This window comes from Papilio xuthus, unplaced genomic scaffold (genome assembly GCF_000836235.2).
Source record: "Papilio xuthus unplaced genomic scaffold, Pxut_1.1 DF826945.1, whole genome shotgun sequence".
In the NCBI taxonomy this organism is placed as follows: domain Eukaryota; kingdom Metazoa; phylum Arthropoda; class Insecta; order Lepidoptera; family Papilionidae; genus Papilio; species Papilio xuthus.
In genome coordinates this window covers 1,949,321-1,966,168 of record NW_013531704.1, presented here as the reverse complement: position 1 = coordinate 1,966,168, position 16,848 = coordinate 1,949,321, and the positions used below count along the sequence as shown (strand labels likewise).

Genomic DNA, 16,848 nt, shown 5'->3' with positions numbered 1-16,848 from the left:
TAAATAATATCATAGGCATTGGCTTTATTTTACTACAGGCTCTTGCAAGCGACTCCGTCGCCGCAGAAATAAAAAAAAAATAATAGCATATGTTTTCTTCCAGACTACGTTCTACATTTGATGACAAATTTCAGCGAGATCTTTAGCCGTTCTGGAAATAGCTTCTAACAAACAGAGATCCATCTAAACTTTTGCATTTATAATATTCGTAAAATGGATTATTAACATATTTTCATATCAAGTATGTAACATAAGCTTGTCTTATTTGAAAAATGTCATAATTATGACTTCAGAATGCGTGGAAACAACGTTAACTATACGTAATATAATATCAATGTTATAAAATATAGAATTCCAGTAAACCGAGAAACCTTGACGTTTTGATATCGATTACTTTGAAAGCCTACAACTTCCGCCTAGATTCTATTACATAAACAAATTTATGTTTAATTGATTTAAAAAATACATTTATAAGTACTTATATTGAATACCAACCATATCTGTTTAGTTTTTAGCTCCATAAAAATGTGTTAAAAATAAAGAAAATGTTAACAAAGAATAGACGTGAAGACTATGAAACTCCTAATTTTATTTTTTTGTTTCACTCTACTGAGCTCACCAAATTTTTTAGAGGCCAAGGTCTCCTACTAACAATGGTTACCATATGTGGATACTTATAGCCAGTGTCTTTTAAATTTAAATTAAGAAAAATAATTTAAAAGTAGAATTACTTCTTTTAACTGTGTTGTGATACTCCCTTGATGTTGTACATATCTGCCAACCTTTTTTTCTAATAGTAAATATTAGGCGAACTCCTTCCCACATACTGCCTGACGGACGTTTGATATTGAAATCAACACTAAGGAACCGTTAATTAACAATTAAACGAATCGATTTTATGTTGTTAATAATTTATGTTTTTTATTACCGCTCAAGCGTGGTGTTTTATCTGAGCATTTCTTTTAAAGACAATTTACCTTCAAACTGTTATCATTTTACAAACTTTCTCTTTAATGTGACATTGTTTTAACGATATGTAACTAAGTACTATCTTTTTTTGTATGTATTTACATTACAATTAGTCGTGACACTTCTTACGTAAGATTTCGTGTTCCACGGAAATATCAAAATGGTTCGTAAACAATGAATGTACTTACACAAGAAAGAACAATTACAACTTTGAATAGAAAACTAAAATTAAGGTGAAATAATGCATTAGAAAAGTAATTTTAAATGTCGCTTTTGTGGACGATTCGAAAGATAACTGAGACTCGTTTAAAAAGACGAGTCCAAGCTTTAAAATAATTTACGCCTTCTTACAATAGTTACTTGAGCTACAAAAGGGCTATCGCGCATGTTTAGCTTAAATGAGATGTTATGGTTTTTGTTCTATCTATGTAAAATGAGCATAAAAACTAGGCATAACCCTCAGTATCGTGTAGCGAAATATTCGTATGAAACATATTTTTATGTAATTTTTTAAAAAGAGAATGCGAGTGATGACAACTTGTTACTATAAAGTCTTTCTACAGTGGAAAACTATGCTTAAAATAAACAAAAACCAAAATAAATCTATACGATTTTTATTGACTGTTAGGGGTTATGTTTCCCATTTGTTGCGCCAACATCATTTTCTGTAAGCAATTTCAAATCATACTCAGACTAAACGCAATAAAACATTTATAAACAAAAGAGTTAACAAATAAGGCTCCGTTACACTGATAAGATAAAAGAAATATACAGCCGTGTGTTAGATGACGGTAACACGCGATAAGGTCCTACCTTATCTTGAAGTCTCCATAGATAATGTGGACTTTGAGTTACGCTTAACCTGATTTACACTGGTCATTGACCCTTACAGAGTTCATTTATTAACTTATTAATAGATCGGCTTATAAAGCTTGAATCATCTAGCTTATGTTCTAGCTTTTAGCAGATATTTTACTAGTTATTTGAAATAAACACTTAAATTAACTTTTGAAATCATTATTCCCAGTTAGCTACTTTATTTTTTTTATACAGAATTTACAAGAGTGTTTTCAGATTTTAATTCCCATTGATTTAGGAGTCGAGGTCCCAAGAATTTAAATGGATCCGTTGATAGCTTCATTCCTTAACCAGTATAAACATACAACGGACGTAGGTAAAAGAGAGTTAACAATTTGTAACGCCATAACCTAATTTCCTTCTCACAATTTCGTCACACTCTAGTTACAAGCTGGCGAGATTTGACGTCGTCTGAGACAAAAGCGGACCGATATGTTATATAGTTACTTATCTTATGTATTTAATATATAAATTAAATCATTAATTATTACATATTAAAAAATCAATACAAGAAATAATAAGCTATAATAATTAAATGGCCAAATATCCTAATGATTAAGGGTACGGACTACGGATCATGCGGTATTAGCTTCGATTTGCTCTATTCTCTTAATGTTAGCTATTTCCGGAGAGTTCATCAGGGATGCCGGAAGTCTCTTCTACCATCTATGTTGGCTTTCAAGGGGGGTTTCGTAGGTCACATCTTCTTCCGTCTGAAAATAGGGCACCATTTGGAGATTCCCCCTCCGGAACAAAAATAAAAGTTAAAACTAGAGGAAAATCGTTCACAATATGAAAACTTTTAATGCAATTCTATCATATCTAAAACTATTAATTATTCATTCGTGAAATTTCAAAAGAGGACTTTCTTGGTAATTGCAATGTGCAATGGTCATAAAATAAAGACATATGAGCAAGCTAATTAGGCAGGGGAATACGTGATGACATCTTAAATTTTTCGCTCTAGTAATTTGAGATTAATCTCTCTGAGACTTCCATAGTTAAGGTTCAACCACGTAGCCGCTTACCACCACAATTGAGTTCCACTGCTTGCATTTCTTATATCGAATTTTATTCTTCGTCTCGACATCGCAGTGAATGGCAGACATTGTCAATTTTCGCGCTTATAGTTTGACAGTTTGACTTTTTAAATTACAACGGACAAACGTTTTGAGTATAAACATAGAGGTTAGATTTAATTACATGTTTGCAAATGTTGAAAATGGTGAAAATATGGTGGCTGTTTATATTTTTGGCGAAAACGGTGTTGGCTAACAACAACCAGGTGTCCCCTGAAGAGCCTCAGAAAGGTGGGATTAATATTCAAGTCTGCGTTTTTAATGGGCACTAATTGTTTTTAATATTTTTATTAATACTTCATTAAGGTTTTAGTTAACACTATTACGAACTTTGAATTTAAATTTTTTTCAGTATATGTCATTACAATTATTCAATGTAGAATTTATATCGTATTATGATGCTGGCTTAAAACTGAAACATTTTAGGGCTACCTATTTTTATTGCCAAATTCTAGTTGATTTGTAAATTCTAATGAAGTAAATATTTTAATTGTATGTAAACTTTGTGTAATTTGTTCACACGCTTTTTCTCAGTACCTAATTTACCCACTTTATACAATTGTACAAACATTACGAAATTCTCATTATTACATGCCATAACATACTAATGCAAATGTTAATTTAAAATAGGTTTTATTTGAAAGCTCCTAACTGGCATGTAATAGTGTTTGCAACTACAATTGTTTTACGCTGATGAACAAAAACAATGGAAGAAAATAGAAATTGTAGGATAGTTTCGAGAAAGAATTGTTAACTGACTTTCGTTTTCTTTTATTTTGTTTAGTAAACATTGTCTATTTTCTCAGTGTTACTGCCACACTCAAAGTCATTAAAGGTTTAAGCCGCCACTTAGTGTACTTTCTGATAAGCCCTTTTTCTGTCATAACTGTAAACGGTACTGGCATACGTTGTATATAATTAATGTTGCTACAAGTGCTGCAAAATTAATATTTAACGCAATGGTTGCTAACACTCAAGTTCGTTGTTGTTTTAGCATCGCGATTCCTTCCGTTATTCGAAGTGAAGCGTTTCGACGGCAGACCGGGTCCCCTAGCTCCAGGCCCCGGTGGCCTGCCGCCTTTGACTACAGTCCCAGTTGTAGGAGAAAGATGCTCAGCTAGATTAGAATCCGCTTTGAATCAAATGAAACGCAAAAAGAGGAACCATGCAAAAAGTATCGACATGCCTTTGGTAAGATAATCTTTTCGTGATAAGTATGAGAAGTTTTAACGTTATAGGTTAAGACAGTTAATACTAATTTGCTTTGTTGCTAGCACTAAAAATTAATAAAACCATTTATATTTAATTACAGAGTCAAAGCATAGATTTAAATGGCTACAGTTTATACCAAGAAATGAGAAGCGCTCCTGCCGATATGTACGTAACTAGAATGCGAGTCAGGCTGCCACAGAACAGCGATTGGGTTCGCGTCGAGAAATGCTACTTCGATCCTCGGAATATATCGTTAGACACCATGTTATTATTCCATGACATCACCATTAGTGGCAGCGTAGATCTATACGACACTAATGAGTTCGATAGAACGCCATCCAATCGGAGACAACGGACTTACCCAGACGAAGAAAACTCTTACAGATCCAGAGGAAACGGTTGTAACATGATCTTAAGACTAAGAAAAGCCGGTATAGGTTTCCACACAACTCCACTAAACCAGCAACCAGGAAAGTTCAACGTGAAAACCGATTCGGAATTCGTCGAACCTGGATTTATCAGTGTTTATGCGTACGGTTGTGAAAAATATATTAATAAAAACTCTGTCAGGAATAAGGATAATCAACCTTTAAAAAGAAAGAGACGATCAGACGAATTTACCTTCGATCCTCGTTTAAATGAGAGATATTCAGACATTTTAGAACAATCTTCTAATGTTTGGAAAACTTACGAACCACGTAGTAGAGTTAACTATGAAAGAAGTAAATTGTTTAGGCCTGATGATGATTTGGATGAAATTGAAGATATTTCTAGAGAAATGGAGGATATATTTACCAAAGGTATACGGACTTTACTAACTACTTATATGAAAAAGGAATTACAGCCAGCAATAAAGGACACTTTGATGAGAAATATGGGCTACGTTGTATCATATGGTTGATATATGTACACAAAATATATTGTAAAGTTAGAACATCCCTTGACTGAAATATAGCACAATTTCTTTTCGATACATTGTTTCTAATTTGTGACATACCTTGTTTAAGTTAAGCAACGCGAAGCATTCTAAATATTTGATTATTTTAAAATTACGGGATAAAATAATCTCGTTAATTTTATCTTCAAAGTGTTCCAGGCGTTGAACTTTTTTGTAAGGAGATTTTTGTATTAGCAACAATTGAAGACAAGTTCGCAGCGGCCTTTTAGTTGCTGCAAATTGACTCAAAACTTTGTACATTAGCTTATTTTAGACGAAAGGGTAAATTTTTTGTTTTCCCGATAATTATTTCGTTAATTTATGCAACAAATAATACTGTCTTTTAAAGTATTTTTTTTTAATTTTTAATAATTTTTTAAAAAGAATAATATTTGTAATATATTTTTTGGAATTGCAGACACGTGAATTTAATTAATAACACAATTTTACAACCAAACGTATATTTAGCATTCAATAAAGTTAAAGCGACAACCCTATTTAGTTTTTTTAGCGTTAGGCACCTACTAATTGAACGAAACTACTAATACTTTTGTTGTAATACAAGCCCGTGTATTTAATGATTCAAACTTTATGGGTATTGTCTAAGGAATTTAGAGCCAGGATGGCTCATCGTGGGTGCCGAAAAATAAGTGAAAGGTGTGCCCCCCAATACAATACGACGATCCCTAAAATGATGTGCGCTGCGTCACGTCGGAATTTGTAGGCATTTAACATGATAAAGTGAATAACAGTGTAGTTTTAGAAATTATTAGTTAGAATCCTTTGGCACGAATGGCACGCTTTCATTATATAGTCAATTGTCAGAATGATTAGTGAGGGGACATAAATGTCGACACCTTAGTAAGGCTAGTGTTGCGTCAATACACCGGCACAGTGTCGGATTGTCTTCCTAACAGTAGTTAATAAAACGCAAAAGATTTATTTCATTTTCAGGTTTTATTTCCAGTAAATTATCAGATGAACACACTACACAAATTAAAACTTATAAAAAGCACCGTTTTATATTGCTAGTCTTTGCATATTAATATTTTAGGCTTACAATTCAATAGATCTAGTTTATCACAACATTTAAGAAAAAATACTTTAAGAGGTCCGGAAGTTTAAAACTAAAAAAAATATACCTAAATTTGTTTGAAGATATTTAACACAAAAATACTGGTATTAAAATACTAAAGTACAATCAGAGTTACAAGTTTATGAAGCACATATCAATTTTATAACTTAAATAGTAGAGTAAGATTTTATTAGACATTGTTTGTATTCATGTAGACAATAAACAGAACACTGATGAAATGAAAAGATGATCCAATTTTCAGTATTTAATACATAAACTAGAACAACTTTCTCCAGCCTTTTTCTAAGTAATTATATCTAATATTAAATCTTTGGACTAAATATTATACATTACACTACTGACATGCCTTTACTACTTATTATGACAATTTAAAATTGTCATAAAATGGCAACACTTGCTAAGTGTGTATTCAAATGTTAATGTTATAATCTCAATAAAAAGTATTTAATCTCATCATAAACAGCAAAATGTAAAGCTGACACTAAAATAGCTTTAAGTACACTGGGTCCGTAACCTTTATAAAGTGCTAGAAACCCTTCATCGTTTATAGTAAGTTTAATACAATCCAATAATCCATTGCAATACATTTGTTTACCAAAACCTTTTCTATGTTGCTGAAATCCTTGTATTTGCAACCTTTTTTTAACCATATCAAATGGATATATAGCAGTTTTAGATACAATTCCTGCTATACCACCAGCTAAGAAATTAGCTAACAATGATGATTCAATAACTCCAAATGTTGTAGATCTCTGAAAAAACTTTATCCTATTAAAAATATTGTCTGTTAATAATTTGTACACTGCAAACTGAATTCCTGCATGAGGTGCTATCTGGGCTAATGTTGGTACTAAACCTTTGAACAACGCCTTACTGCCTTCAGTCTTAATAATGATAGAGAAAGCACTTAAAAAACCTTTATACACTTTCTGTGTCTTTTGTTCTGCAATTAGTCTTGTTCTTATAGTATCAAATGGGAATGAAACTATCGTAGCTACTGTTGCCGCGGTGGCCCCATTCGTAAAGTTTAACCAATGTTTATGTTCAACATAAAAGTTGGGATCTGATGTCTTGCATAATTCTGTAAGTTTTTCAAATGTTGAAAATTGTAGTACACCATAAGATATTGACAGCAATTGTGCAGGTATATGACCGCTCCATAGTGCGAAAAACCCTTCTTCCTTAACGATTGAAGACAGTCCTTGGATCATAGAACTGTATTTAGAGCCTAGTTTGATAGGTTCAGTTTGTAATTGAAATCTTATTTTTAAAACATCCAAAGGTTGTGCTATTGCTCTCGTAACAGCACCAGCCGCTCCACCAGCAAATGCAGATTGTAATGGTGAAGCATGTTTATCTATTTCTTCTGCATAACACATATTTTTAGAAAAAACGTACCAATATTGACATTAGTAATTTCAACCCATATTTGAGAATGAAAATTATATTTTCATAAGATAGAAATGGTACCGTATGGACTTATTGATAGTATAATGTTAAATTATATTTGACTAGACCTTGTTATTTTTTTTAATAAACTTTAAATTAAATTAAGGTTATAGAGGAATATATAACAAGTCGCTGACATTGACAGTCAGATTGACAATGACATTGACAGTGTCACTGATAACATGGAAAGTAAAAAAGTTATTTATTGCTGAAAAAAAAACTAAAATAAACCACAGCTTTGCCTTTGCTTCGCCACGTGTATTCCATCAATTCTTTTATGGTTTTTTTTTATTTAAATGTAAAAAAAATAACGGGGACTGGCACTACAAGAAATGTGTTAATGGTTGGGTCGTTGGGTCGAAAACATTTTATTTGTCTATGATAACCTGTCAATCTGTCAATTTGTTAATCACTGTCATTCCAATACTCCGTTGTTCCGTTGTAAAATATTTATAATTCACAGTTTCTGTTTGGTCTTTTGTCATTTTTTCAAGTCAACTGTTATTTGCAGATTATATTAGTTTGGAAATCTTTTAGAATGTCGTCGCCTCTCGAAAATTTAGAAACTCAATTAGAGATGTTCATAGAAAACGTACGACAGATACGTATTATTGTTAGTGACTTTCAACCACAAGGACAAAGTGTATTGAATCAAAAGATGTAAGTAAAATCAGATATAAACAATCTTTACAATAGGATCTGCCTATTTGAAATCATCTTTATAATGTATATTTATTTTATGACATATCCACATTTAAAACAAAGTACTGTTTTATTATTACTCAACTTATATCAATGCATTTCATTAATATTATTATTTCAGACAATCACTTGTTACTGGACTGCAAGAAGTTGACAAGTTGAAATCTCAAGTTCATGATATCCATGTGCCAACTGAAGTGTTTGAGTAAGTATTGGACAGATTATCTTGTTACAGCCATTATTTCAATGTAATACAGATTACTTAGGAATCCATATTATGCAACCACAAAAGTGTAATAGTGATGAAATATTTTTTATTATTTGTATTTTTAACTTAGATTTCAACAACTAAATATATTCCTACAAGAAATTTAATAACATACTTGTAATATGGGATTTTCTTTATTACAGCTACATTGATCAAGGTAGAAATCCACAACTTTACACTAAGGACTGCATTGACAAAGCCTTGGCGAAGAATGAAGAAGTTAAAGGAAAAATTGATTCATACAAGCGCTTCAAGAGCCATCTTCTGTCTGAATTGTCAAAAACGTTTCCTAATGAAATAGCAAAATATAAAGCCATTCGAGGTGGTGAATAATTATTTAATCATTTAAATATTTCTTAATATGTATACATGGTTGTAAGTAATCTTATATTTTCTCTAAGAACTGATAAATATACTTTATAAGTGTAGATTGTCATCAAATGTGTTACCATTGCCACATTGGTATTAAAATCTCTTTACTGTCTTTCTCTTTGGCAAAACAGAGACAACAATATGCTTTTGTAAAAGAAAGGCAATGGAATTTCCTGATTAGAGTTAAGTTTTAAAATAATATTTTAGTTTTTAAAAGTAATTGTGACTGTACTATTTATATAAGTTTATTATCTACAATATATAAAATCTAGAACTATAATATTCTGCCACTGTTCACATTTTGTTTCATCTAAATAAAACATATGAAAAGTAAATAAAACAATTTTAAAAACATATTTAAATTTATTCTTCAAATTTTATTTTAAATATATTAATATTTATTCCATAGCTATCTTTAAAACAATTAAATATACACTAATTACAAAAAATGAAAGATTCAGATAAAACAATAAGTTTGGACAGGCAAATTATAGAAATGAAAATAATTTATCCCTAAAAGAGAATTGGGAAACACTTTTATTCTTAAAAGCAGTTTCGATCGAAAAACAATTGAGGAAAATAGCGCAGTTAGAACAAATGAAAAAAAAATCAGGTTGATAGTCACCATTGATTGGTGTGACGAGAAATATCTTTAAAACAAATGTCTCATGCTATCCGGTAATATTAAAAACATCTTTTTCAGTCTAATGCTAAATTAAAAAATTGTTAAAACCTTGCGATTAATTGGCATGTTTGAATAATAAAACATTTGTAAATAAATTATTTTAAAAATGTAAGTTAAAAATTTTAATTTTAAAATATGAGGGCATCTATATTAGGTGTCAACTCTGTATTGTCTATGGTCGGGACACGTACGACCGACTCGAAGTCACCACTTTCATCGGTGTTTTCTTCTGGATTTACAATTTCTACAGTTTCCGCGTCACTGTCATTGGTTGTGTATTCTGAATACGGTTTACGCAGTAAATCACTACTGAACTCTTCCCACATTCTATAAAACTCCTTCCTCACTGGATCAACCAGGAGTAGTTTGCTAGTTATATACACATAGTTCCAGTGGTCGCATGAACGGTCGTTGCCCCAATTCAGCGTACCAGTCATGAGAATCCTGTCATCAATTAAACAAAACTTATGTTGCATTGTAAATACCGCATCATTTTTTTCGCATTTTATTTCCGCTCCTGAAAAAAAATTGTTTATTTGTTACTTATGCGAAATTCAACATAATGAATAATACTTAGTGAACCATACGTAGTTCTAACTCTGGCAATCATTGCCTTATCACTTCAAGAGAAATAAATCAACCGTTCGTGCATTTCTGACATAAAAGTTCTAAGTGCAGCACCTTGTTGACTTTTTATAGACAGAAAGTAAGAGGGCGCAAGATTAAATATACATATTTACTAAACATTACACCATTAATGTCATTGTACTTTTGAATTATATGTGTACGTTTTATTCTTGCGTGTTAAGCCTTTGGTGTTTTAGTTGCTATTTTAAATGACCACAAATAGTCGTCATTGTGTAAAACCTTCAGTCGTAAAGCGTAGAAATGTAGTGATTTATAACTTATCACCTTATATTTCCAGAATTATTTTTTCATCAGGTATGGGTTAAGAATTTAAATTAATTTACTAACCAGCATCAATAAGCTCCTTTATGAAAAATTCTGTGGACTTATTGTAACCGGACCGATCAATGATTATTCTCGCCTTGATGTTTTTCTTCTTTATTAACTGTACCAAGCGTCCCTGAATGGCGGGATTGTGAATTCCTGGCATACATACATTAACGCTCTTCGTCGCAGCATCAATGAAACTTAAAAGTTTGTCAAAGTAATTGTAGGCGTTGTATTGCAGTTTACAAAACACCATCACTTCGTTGATTTCTGTGATGCGACTTTTATAAAAATAAGCAGCTGCGGATACGGCACATGTTATTGCAATCGCCGCGGCTGAAGACAGGACACGTAAGTTTATTCTCATTTTAAGTAATTTGAACCATAAATAGTACTATTTGCTGCTTGTTACACCTAGACAATTCTTTTAACTTTGATATAAAATACAGAGGCCTTTTAAAACGACACCCTCACATGGTTAGCAAAAGACTAGGTTTGTAATTCCATGATAGCTAATTGAAAGATTTTATTTTACTACCTTCATTTTTATAACATGTTATGTTTGGGTTTCCCATTAAGCTTACAATAAAAAAAATAAATCGTAAATGCTTTGTAAATACAGGTACAATATTACAACTTTTACATATTAATTTAACAAATTAATGATTTTGTTTTTTAATATGTTCTTTAGCAATTTGTAATTTTAACAAGTCAGTTTCATTTTCTTATTTCGTATAAAATTATCAAGATAAACGGGATTAGTTACATTTTAAAGAACGAAGCTGGGTCTTACTTACCTACTCACTGCTATTGGTTGTTGGTTATTGGCGGGAATCGTGACACTGACAACTGACATTGACGTTCCGAAGTTGTGGTGTTCTGTTATTTCAGCTGTTTAGTATTTTATGAACGATGATTATTAAAATGTATTTTTAAGATAAGATACTATCAACTTGATATAAAAATGCCCTAAAAGTGAGGAAATAAATTTTGATTCTTTGGAGTAACTGCTCCAGTTAACAAACATGGGTATTACCGGATTAATCCCATTTTTGGAGAAAGCCTCCAGAAGGGCAAATGTAGGCGAATTCAATGGATGTACGGTTGCAATAGATTCATATTGTTGGTTGCATAAAGGTGCATTTGCTTGCGCTGACAAACTTGTGCAAGGATTAGAGACAGACATGTAAGAATATTTATCTTAATTTTTTTAATGTTAAGGTCCATTATGATTGCCCATTAACTGTATTAAGTTTGATTGCAAACTGTGTTGATATATTTTTTCAGTTATGTGAAGTACTGTTTAAAATATGTAACTATGTTACTATCAAAAAATATAAAACCCATAATGGTGTTTGATGGTCGCCATCTACCTGCTAAAGCCATGACAGAATTGAAGAGAAGAGAGTAAGTTTTTAAAATATATTCAGGTGTTTTTACCAATTCTAATAATTTTAATAACCTTAAAAATATGGGCTTGCTTATAGAATTATGAAATAGTAAGACTATAATGAATTGTAGATATTAAAACTATTACTAAATTACAGGTCTCGACAATTATCCAAGAAGAGAGCAGCTGAATTGTTGAGTTTGGGTCAGGTAATAATCAAATTATTATGAACTTAAAATATTCAGATTGACAGTTTAAAACCATTGGTTCATATTTTTTTTTATTATATAATAAACCACCATACTATTCATTTGAGTATTGCTATCAGAATATAAAAAGCTTAGTTATTTAATCTCACAAATATTATAAATGCCAATGTTTAAATGTATGGATGGATGGATGGATGTATGTTAGTATCTCCAGAACAGATGCAAGGATCTTGCTGAAATTTGGCATAGACTTATAACATAGTCTGGAAGAACACATAATCAAGTTTTTTGTAAAGTACTTTATGTACAAAGACATATATTTCTGCATTCTTAGTTATATTTGTTTAGATGGAGGAAGCTCGTTCGTACATGCGTCGCAGTGTAGATGTGACCCATGAGATGGCGCTAGCTCTCATCAAAGAGTGCAGGAACCGCAATGTGGACTGTATTGTAGCACCCTATGAGGCAGATGCACAACTTGCCTACCTCAATATAAATAATATAGCACAATTAGTTATCACTGAAGATTCCGATTTGATATTATTTGGATGTACTAAGGTAAATAGTCATATTGGAATTAAGTTTGTATTATCATAGCTTACTGAAATATCTTTACAAAAACATATTGTTTACACCTTCTGTTCGAAAAAATGTCTGCAGTTTGAGTCATAAAGATTCTTGTTTTGATGATCCTACCATTATAAAAGAAATAAAAGACACTTACAAAGTCTGTTTTTTTTTAAGTTAGTAAAAAAGCTAGAAAAAAAAACAATTAATACATTATAATTAAACAAATGATAAAATTAAATCTTCAGGTACTTTTCAAAATGGATCTTGACGGAACTGGAACTCTGGTGGAAACAGCAAAGCTACCTTTGGTTATGAAATGTGCGATTGAAAGTTATACATTTGACAAGTTCAGACAGATGTGCATTATGTCTGGATGTGATTATTTAGCATCGTTACCTGGTATCGGATTGGCTAAAGCTAGACAATTCGTTGTTGCGACGCAGGACCCGAATTTTGCTAATGTGAGTAATCGATACATAGCCTAAAAAACTTGAACACTTGTTTTGTTTCCAGAAATGGTAGATCAATTTAACTTATAGATTTTTAATGTAAACAATTCCTTAGTAGAAAAACAAATATCATTATTTAATTTATACCTTAGTATATTATTGCGAAAGTTTCGTTGATGGATGGTTGTTAACAAATAACTCCATAATAGATCAGGTCGAAATTTGGAGAAGGAATAGGGTAAAGCTAGGAACAGTCGCCTACTAATTGATTTTTTTTATTGCGTTTTGTCAGAGTTGCGGACTACAGCTATATGCTTTTAATGATAGGCTTATCTAAGATTTTTAATGATTTGTTTTTTAAATTCAATTTTTATTAAGAAATCCAATGTATCTTAAATTTCCAGGCTCTTAGAAAGTTACCAAGTTTCTTTAACCGGTTGAATCTAGTGGTAACAGACGAGTACAGAGAAAACTTTCTAAAAGCTGAGGCTACATTCAAGCATCAATATGTTTACGATCCTGTAGAAAGGCGGATGGTTCGATTAACTGAGACTGATGATGAAGGTATGTTTTATTTATAGCTCACATTTTATAGCAGACACTGCGTAAAGCCTAACCTAGCCTAGCTTAGGCTAGTCTAGCCTAGCCTGATCTTATTTTTAGTTTTGATGGTTCTAAATTAATACAGATAAAATTAACAGTAATCTGTAATCTAGAAGTGTAATACTTTTTCAGACTTGGAGAAAGCATTATGTGTTAATGCGGGAGAAATGTTGGACCCTAAAATAGCTTACCAGCTGGCTCTTGGTAATTTGGACCCTTTCAGTTTGAAGAAGATGGATGATTGGGATCCTGATAACAGGCAAAATGGGGTTTGATATTTTTATTACTACTTTTTACACAAAAATATTCATGTGAACGAGAAATTGTACATATTTTCAACAAAATCATTGCATAATATTGTCAGTAATATCTTTTTGCATCTATTATTTTTTAATTATAAAAATGCTTAATTTTTATTTTTAGAAATGTAATATAAAATCATCGGGTTGGTATGAAAAACCATCAAATCATCCAAGTATATGGAATGAAGGATATAGACAATATTTAGAAGATCCAACACCGTGGTTGAAAAAGATTAAAAAGTTAGAACCTATAATAGCCATACCACAGACAAGGATAAAAAAGAAAGTTGTTAATTTAGTTAGTAAATATGTACCGGAAACACAAGATATAAGGTATGTTTAGATTTTTCCTATTATCTTCCTTAACTAGCTGTAGCCCGTGACTCAGTCTGAGCGAAATTAAAAAATAACTAAATGAGTAACCTATGTGTTCTCCCAGACTATGTTCTATATGAATGCCAAATTTCAGCAAAGTCCAGCTGTTCTAGAGATACTGTCAAACAAACATCCATCCATACATCTAAATATTCGCATTTATATTAGTAACATTCACAAACATACGATGTTTTTTTTTCAGTTTAACAATAGAATCATTAAGTAGTATGTACTGTGAACCGTCAGCAAAAAAACAAAAAAATAATATAACTCATAATAATGAGGAAACAGAAAGTCAAAAAATACACAACATAGCTCTTACCGAAGATGAAATATTAGATGAAAAAATGGAACAAAATAAAAAATCACCAATAATAGAAAGTAGAAAGAGATTAAATAGAAAATTTCCTAATAACAGTAGTTTTTCTGTTTTAAAACGACTAAGTAAATTTCCAAGGACTGTATTAGGAGATAATCTTATTGAAAGCAAGTTTTTTGCATCTAGTACTGAAAATAACATAAACGAAAATCTTATATTAGAAGAATCACCGAAATCAGAAAATCTAGAATTAAATCAAACTGATTTATTAAATAATGCTATAGAAATAGACACTCAATGTTCAGAAATTCCTAATTCTTTAAAAGAAAATTCTCCTATTTCTAGTCCTGTGAAATGTAAGAAAAGTCCGATTTTAGAGCCGAAGTATAAGAATAGAAATCCGTTTAAAAAAAAAGAAGAAACTCAGTTAAGTAGCAGTTTAAGTGACGATTCTGTGATTGATAATACATATCCAATGGAGAATTTAGTGACGCCGGTGGATACACAGGTAAATTTTAAACAATTCCCGACCCAATTTAAAAACAAATAGATGTAACATTGAACAGATGTCAAAATGATGTTTCCGTAGTATATTTTTAATTGTATTTATTTTCTCTTTTTGTCATACTCCAAATTAACTGTGACTAGATTTTTCAGATTTATAGGTTTTTTTTTTAATTTTATCCTACTATCATTTGAACGTTCAATTTATTCGGACATTTCATAACTGAATAAAACAAAAAAAATATTGTACAAAAAGAAAAAAAAATTTTTTTTTCTTTTTTCTAATTTTTTTTTCTTTTTTAAGGATTCGTTTGGTGAATCTCAACCGGAAATATCACCAATAAGTCTGGATAAATACAGAATAAATAGTAAGGAAATAAGAAACGGTATAAACGGTGTTAAGAAATCAAGTTGTAAAGTATCAGGACTGAAGCGAACAACATCATTGCCAAGTAATCAGCCAACTTTGTTGAGCAAGTTTGGATTTCAGAAGAAGTGAGTATATTTTTTGAAAATATTTTAGTAAACGATCATCTTACTAATATTATAAATGCGAATGTTTAGTTGTATGTTAGAAGATTTCTCCGGAAAGGCACAACAGATCTTGATGAAATTTGGCACAGATGTAGAAAATAGTATGGAAGATAACATAGGCTTAAATTTTTTTTTACTATTTCACACGAACGGAGTCGCGGGTGACAGCTAGTTTTGCATATTTAGGGTTGAATTATCCGATTATATTTTTTCTCAAAAGAACATTTTCTGTGAAAATTATATAAAACAAAATATTTTTTTTATTTTTTCCAGGCCAGTGTTGAAGAAATAAATTTAATTCCAATGACGTTTTGTACTGTGTACAAAATAATATAGCTTTTCTTACTTGTACAATTTGCTCATCATCATCAGCTCACTAAACCTCCCCACCTAGGAGCTCGGAGCCTACCCTAAGTTAAGAGTGATTAGGCCATAGTCAACCACGCTGGCCAAGTGCGGGTTGGTTGACTTCACACATATCTTTGAATTTCTTCTCAGATATGTGCAGGTTGCATCACGATGTTTTCCTTCACCGTAAGATGGTCGGATAAATGTACATATGTAAATCGGAAATGGATAAACACATTGGTACATGGCGGGATTCGAACCCAGGACCTGCGGATTGCAAGTCAAGTGCGTGACCCCTGAGCCACCGACGATCCAATAAAGAAATATTTTAAATTAGATTATGTGAATCTACCTCTTTAATAATGTATAAGATTTTTATAATTGTTTGTGAAATATTTACTTAAATATTTTCAGAATTCTCAAAAGGCTCGACTGCTTCTGTATTTCTCTTGATTTATACTATTTTAAAATGCTTTTATTCTGTCGTTTTTCTAATATGGTATACATATAAATGCAGTTAAATAAAAAAAAACAAAGTTTATTTTTATAATGCATTGAGAGAATATCGTAAAAAATAGCTCAATTTATTATAAAAAAACTAAAGTTTTTTTAATACAGTGAGAGTATAACGTAAAAAAAAATAGATTCAGCACAAATTTCTAGT

General features: G+C 31.2%; 5 protein-coding genes across 6 annotated transcripts; 3 read left to right on the top strand and 2 right to left on the bottom strand.

Annotated features, from left to right (window-relative positions):
* Positions 1-2,956: 2,956 nt before the first annotated feature.
* LOC106121119 (uncharacterized) lies at positions 2,957-5,067 on the top strand. Its single transcript, XM_013316619.1, has 3 exons — positions 2,957-3,137; positions 3,901-4,097; positions 4,219-5,067. The coding sequence occupies exons 1-3, from the start codon at positions 3,041-3,043 to the stop codon at positions 5,017-5,019; spliced, it is 1,095 nt and encodes a 364-aa protein (XP_013172073.1). The 5' UTR covers positions 2,957-3,040; the 3' UTR covers positions 5,020-5,067.
* Positions 5,068-6,213: 1,146 nt separating this feature from the next.
* On the bottom strand, positions 6,214-7,711 carry LOC106121081 (mitochondrial thiamine pyrophosphate carrier). Its single transcript, XM_013316576.1, has one exon. It carries the CDS (start codon positions 7,528-7,530, stop codon positions 6,574-6,576), a length of 957 nt encoding a protein of 318 aa, XP_013172030.1. The 5' UTR covers positions 7,531-7,711; the 3' UTR covers positions 6,214-6,573.
* A 295-nt stretch (positions 7,712-8,006) lies between these two features.
* MED10 (mediator complex subunit 10) lies at positions 8,007-9,244 on the top strand. The gene is made up of 3 exons (XM_013316592.1): positions 8,007-8,260; positions 8,424-8,507; positions 8,714-9,244. The coding sequence occupies exons 1-3, from the start codon at positions 8,139-8,141 to the stop codon at positions 8,901-8,903; spliced, it is 396 nt and encodes a 131-aa protein (XP_013172046.1). The 5' UTR covers positions 8,007-8,138; the 3' UTR covers positions 8,904-9,244.
* A 455-nt stretch (positions 9,245-9,699) lies between these two features.
* LOC106121116 (mitochondrial cardiolipin hydrolase) lies at positions 9,700-11,114 on the bottom strand. Its single transcript, XM_013316615.1, has 2 exons — positions 10,603-11,114; positions 9,700-10,144 (listed from the first exon to the last, which is right to left on the bottom strand). Exons 1-2 carry the CDS (start codon positions 10,946-10,948, stop codon positions 9,756-9,758), a joined length of 735 nt encoding a protein of 244 aa, XP_013172069.1. The 5' UTR covers positions 10,949-11,114; the 3' UTR covers positions 9,700-9,755.
* Positions 11,115-11,425: 311 nt separating this feature from the next.
* On the top strand, positions 11,426-16,260 carry tos (Exonuclease tos). 2 transcript variants are annotated; one of them, XM_013316493.1, is made up of 11 exons: positions 11,426-11,767; positions 11,869-11,988; positions 12,129-12,180; positions 12,529-12,738; positions 12,996-13,211; positions 13,604-13,763; positions 13,935-14,071; positions 14,226-14,437; positions 15,144-15,306; positions 15,607-15,797; positions 16,110-16,260. In XM_013316493.1, the coding sequence occupies exons 1-11, from the start codon at positions 11,607-11,609 to the stop codon at positions 16,126-16,128; spliced, it is 1,641 nt and encodes a 546-aa protein (XP_013171947.1). In that variant the 5' UTR covers positions 11,426-11,606; the 3' UTR covers positions 16,129-16,260. The 2 variants fall into 2 exon arrangements, with proteins under 2 accessions (XP_013171947.1, XP_013171946.1); XM_013316492.1 differs by having other exon boundaries at positions 14,682-15,306.
* Positions 16,261-16,848: the final 588 nt, after the last annotated feature.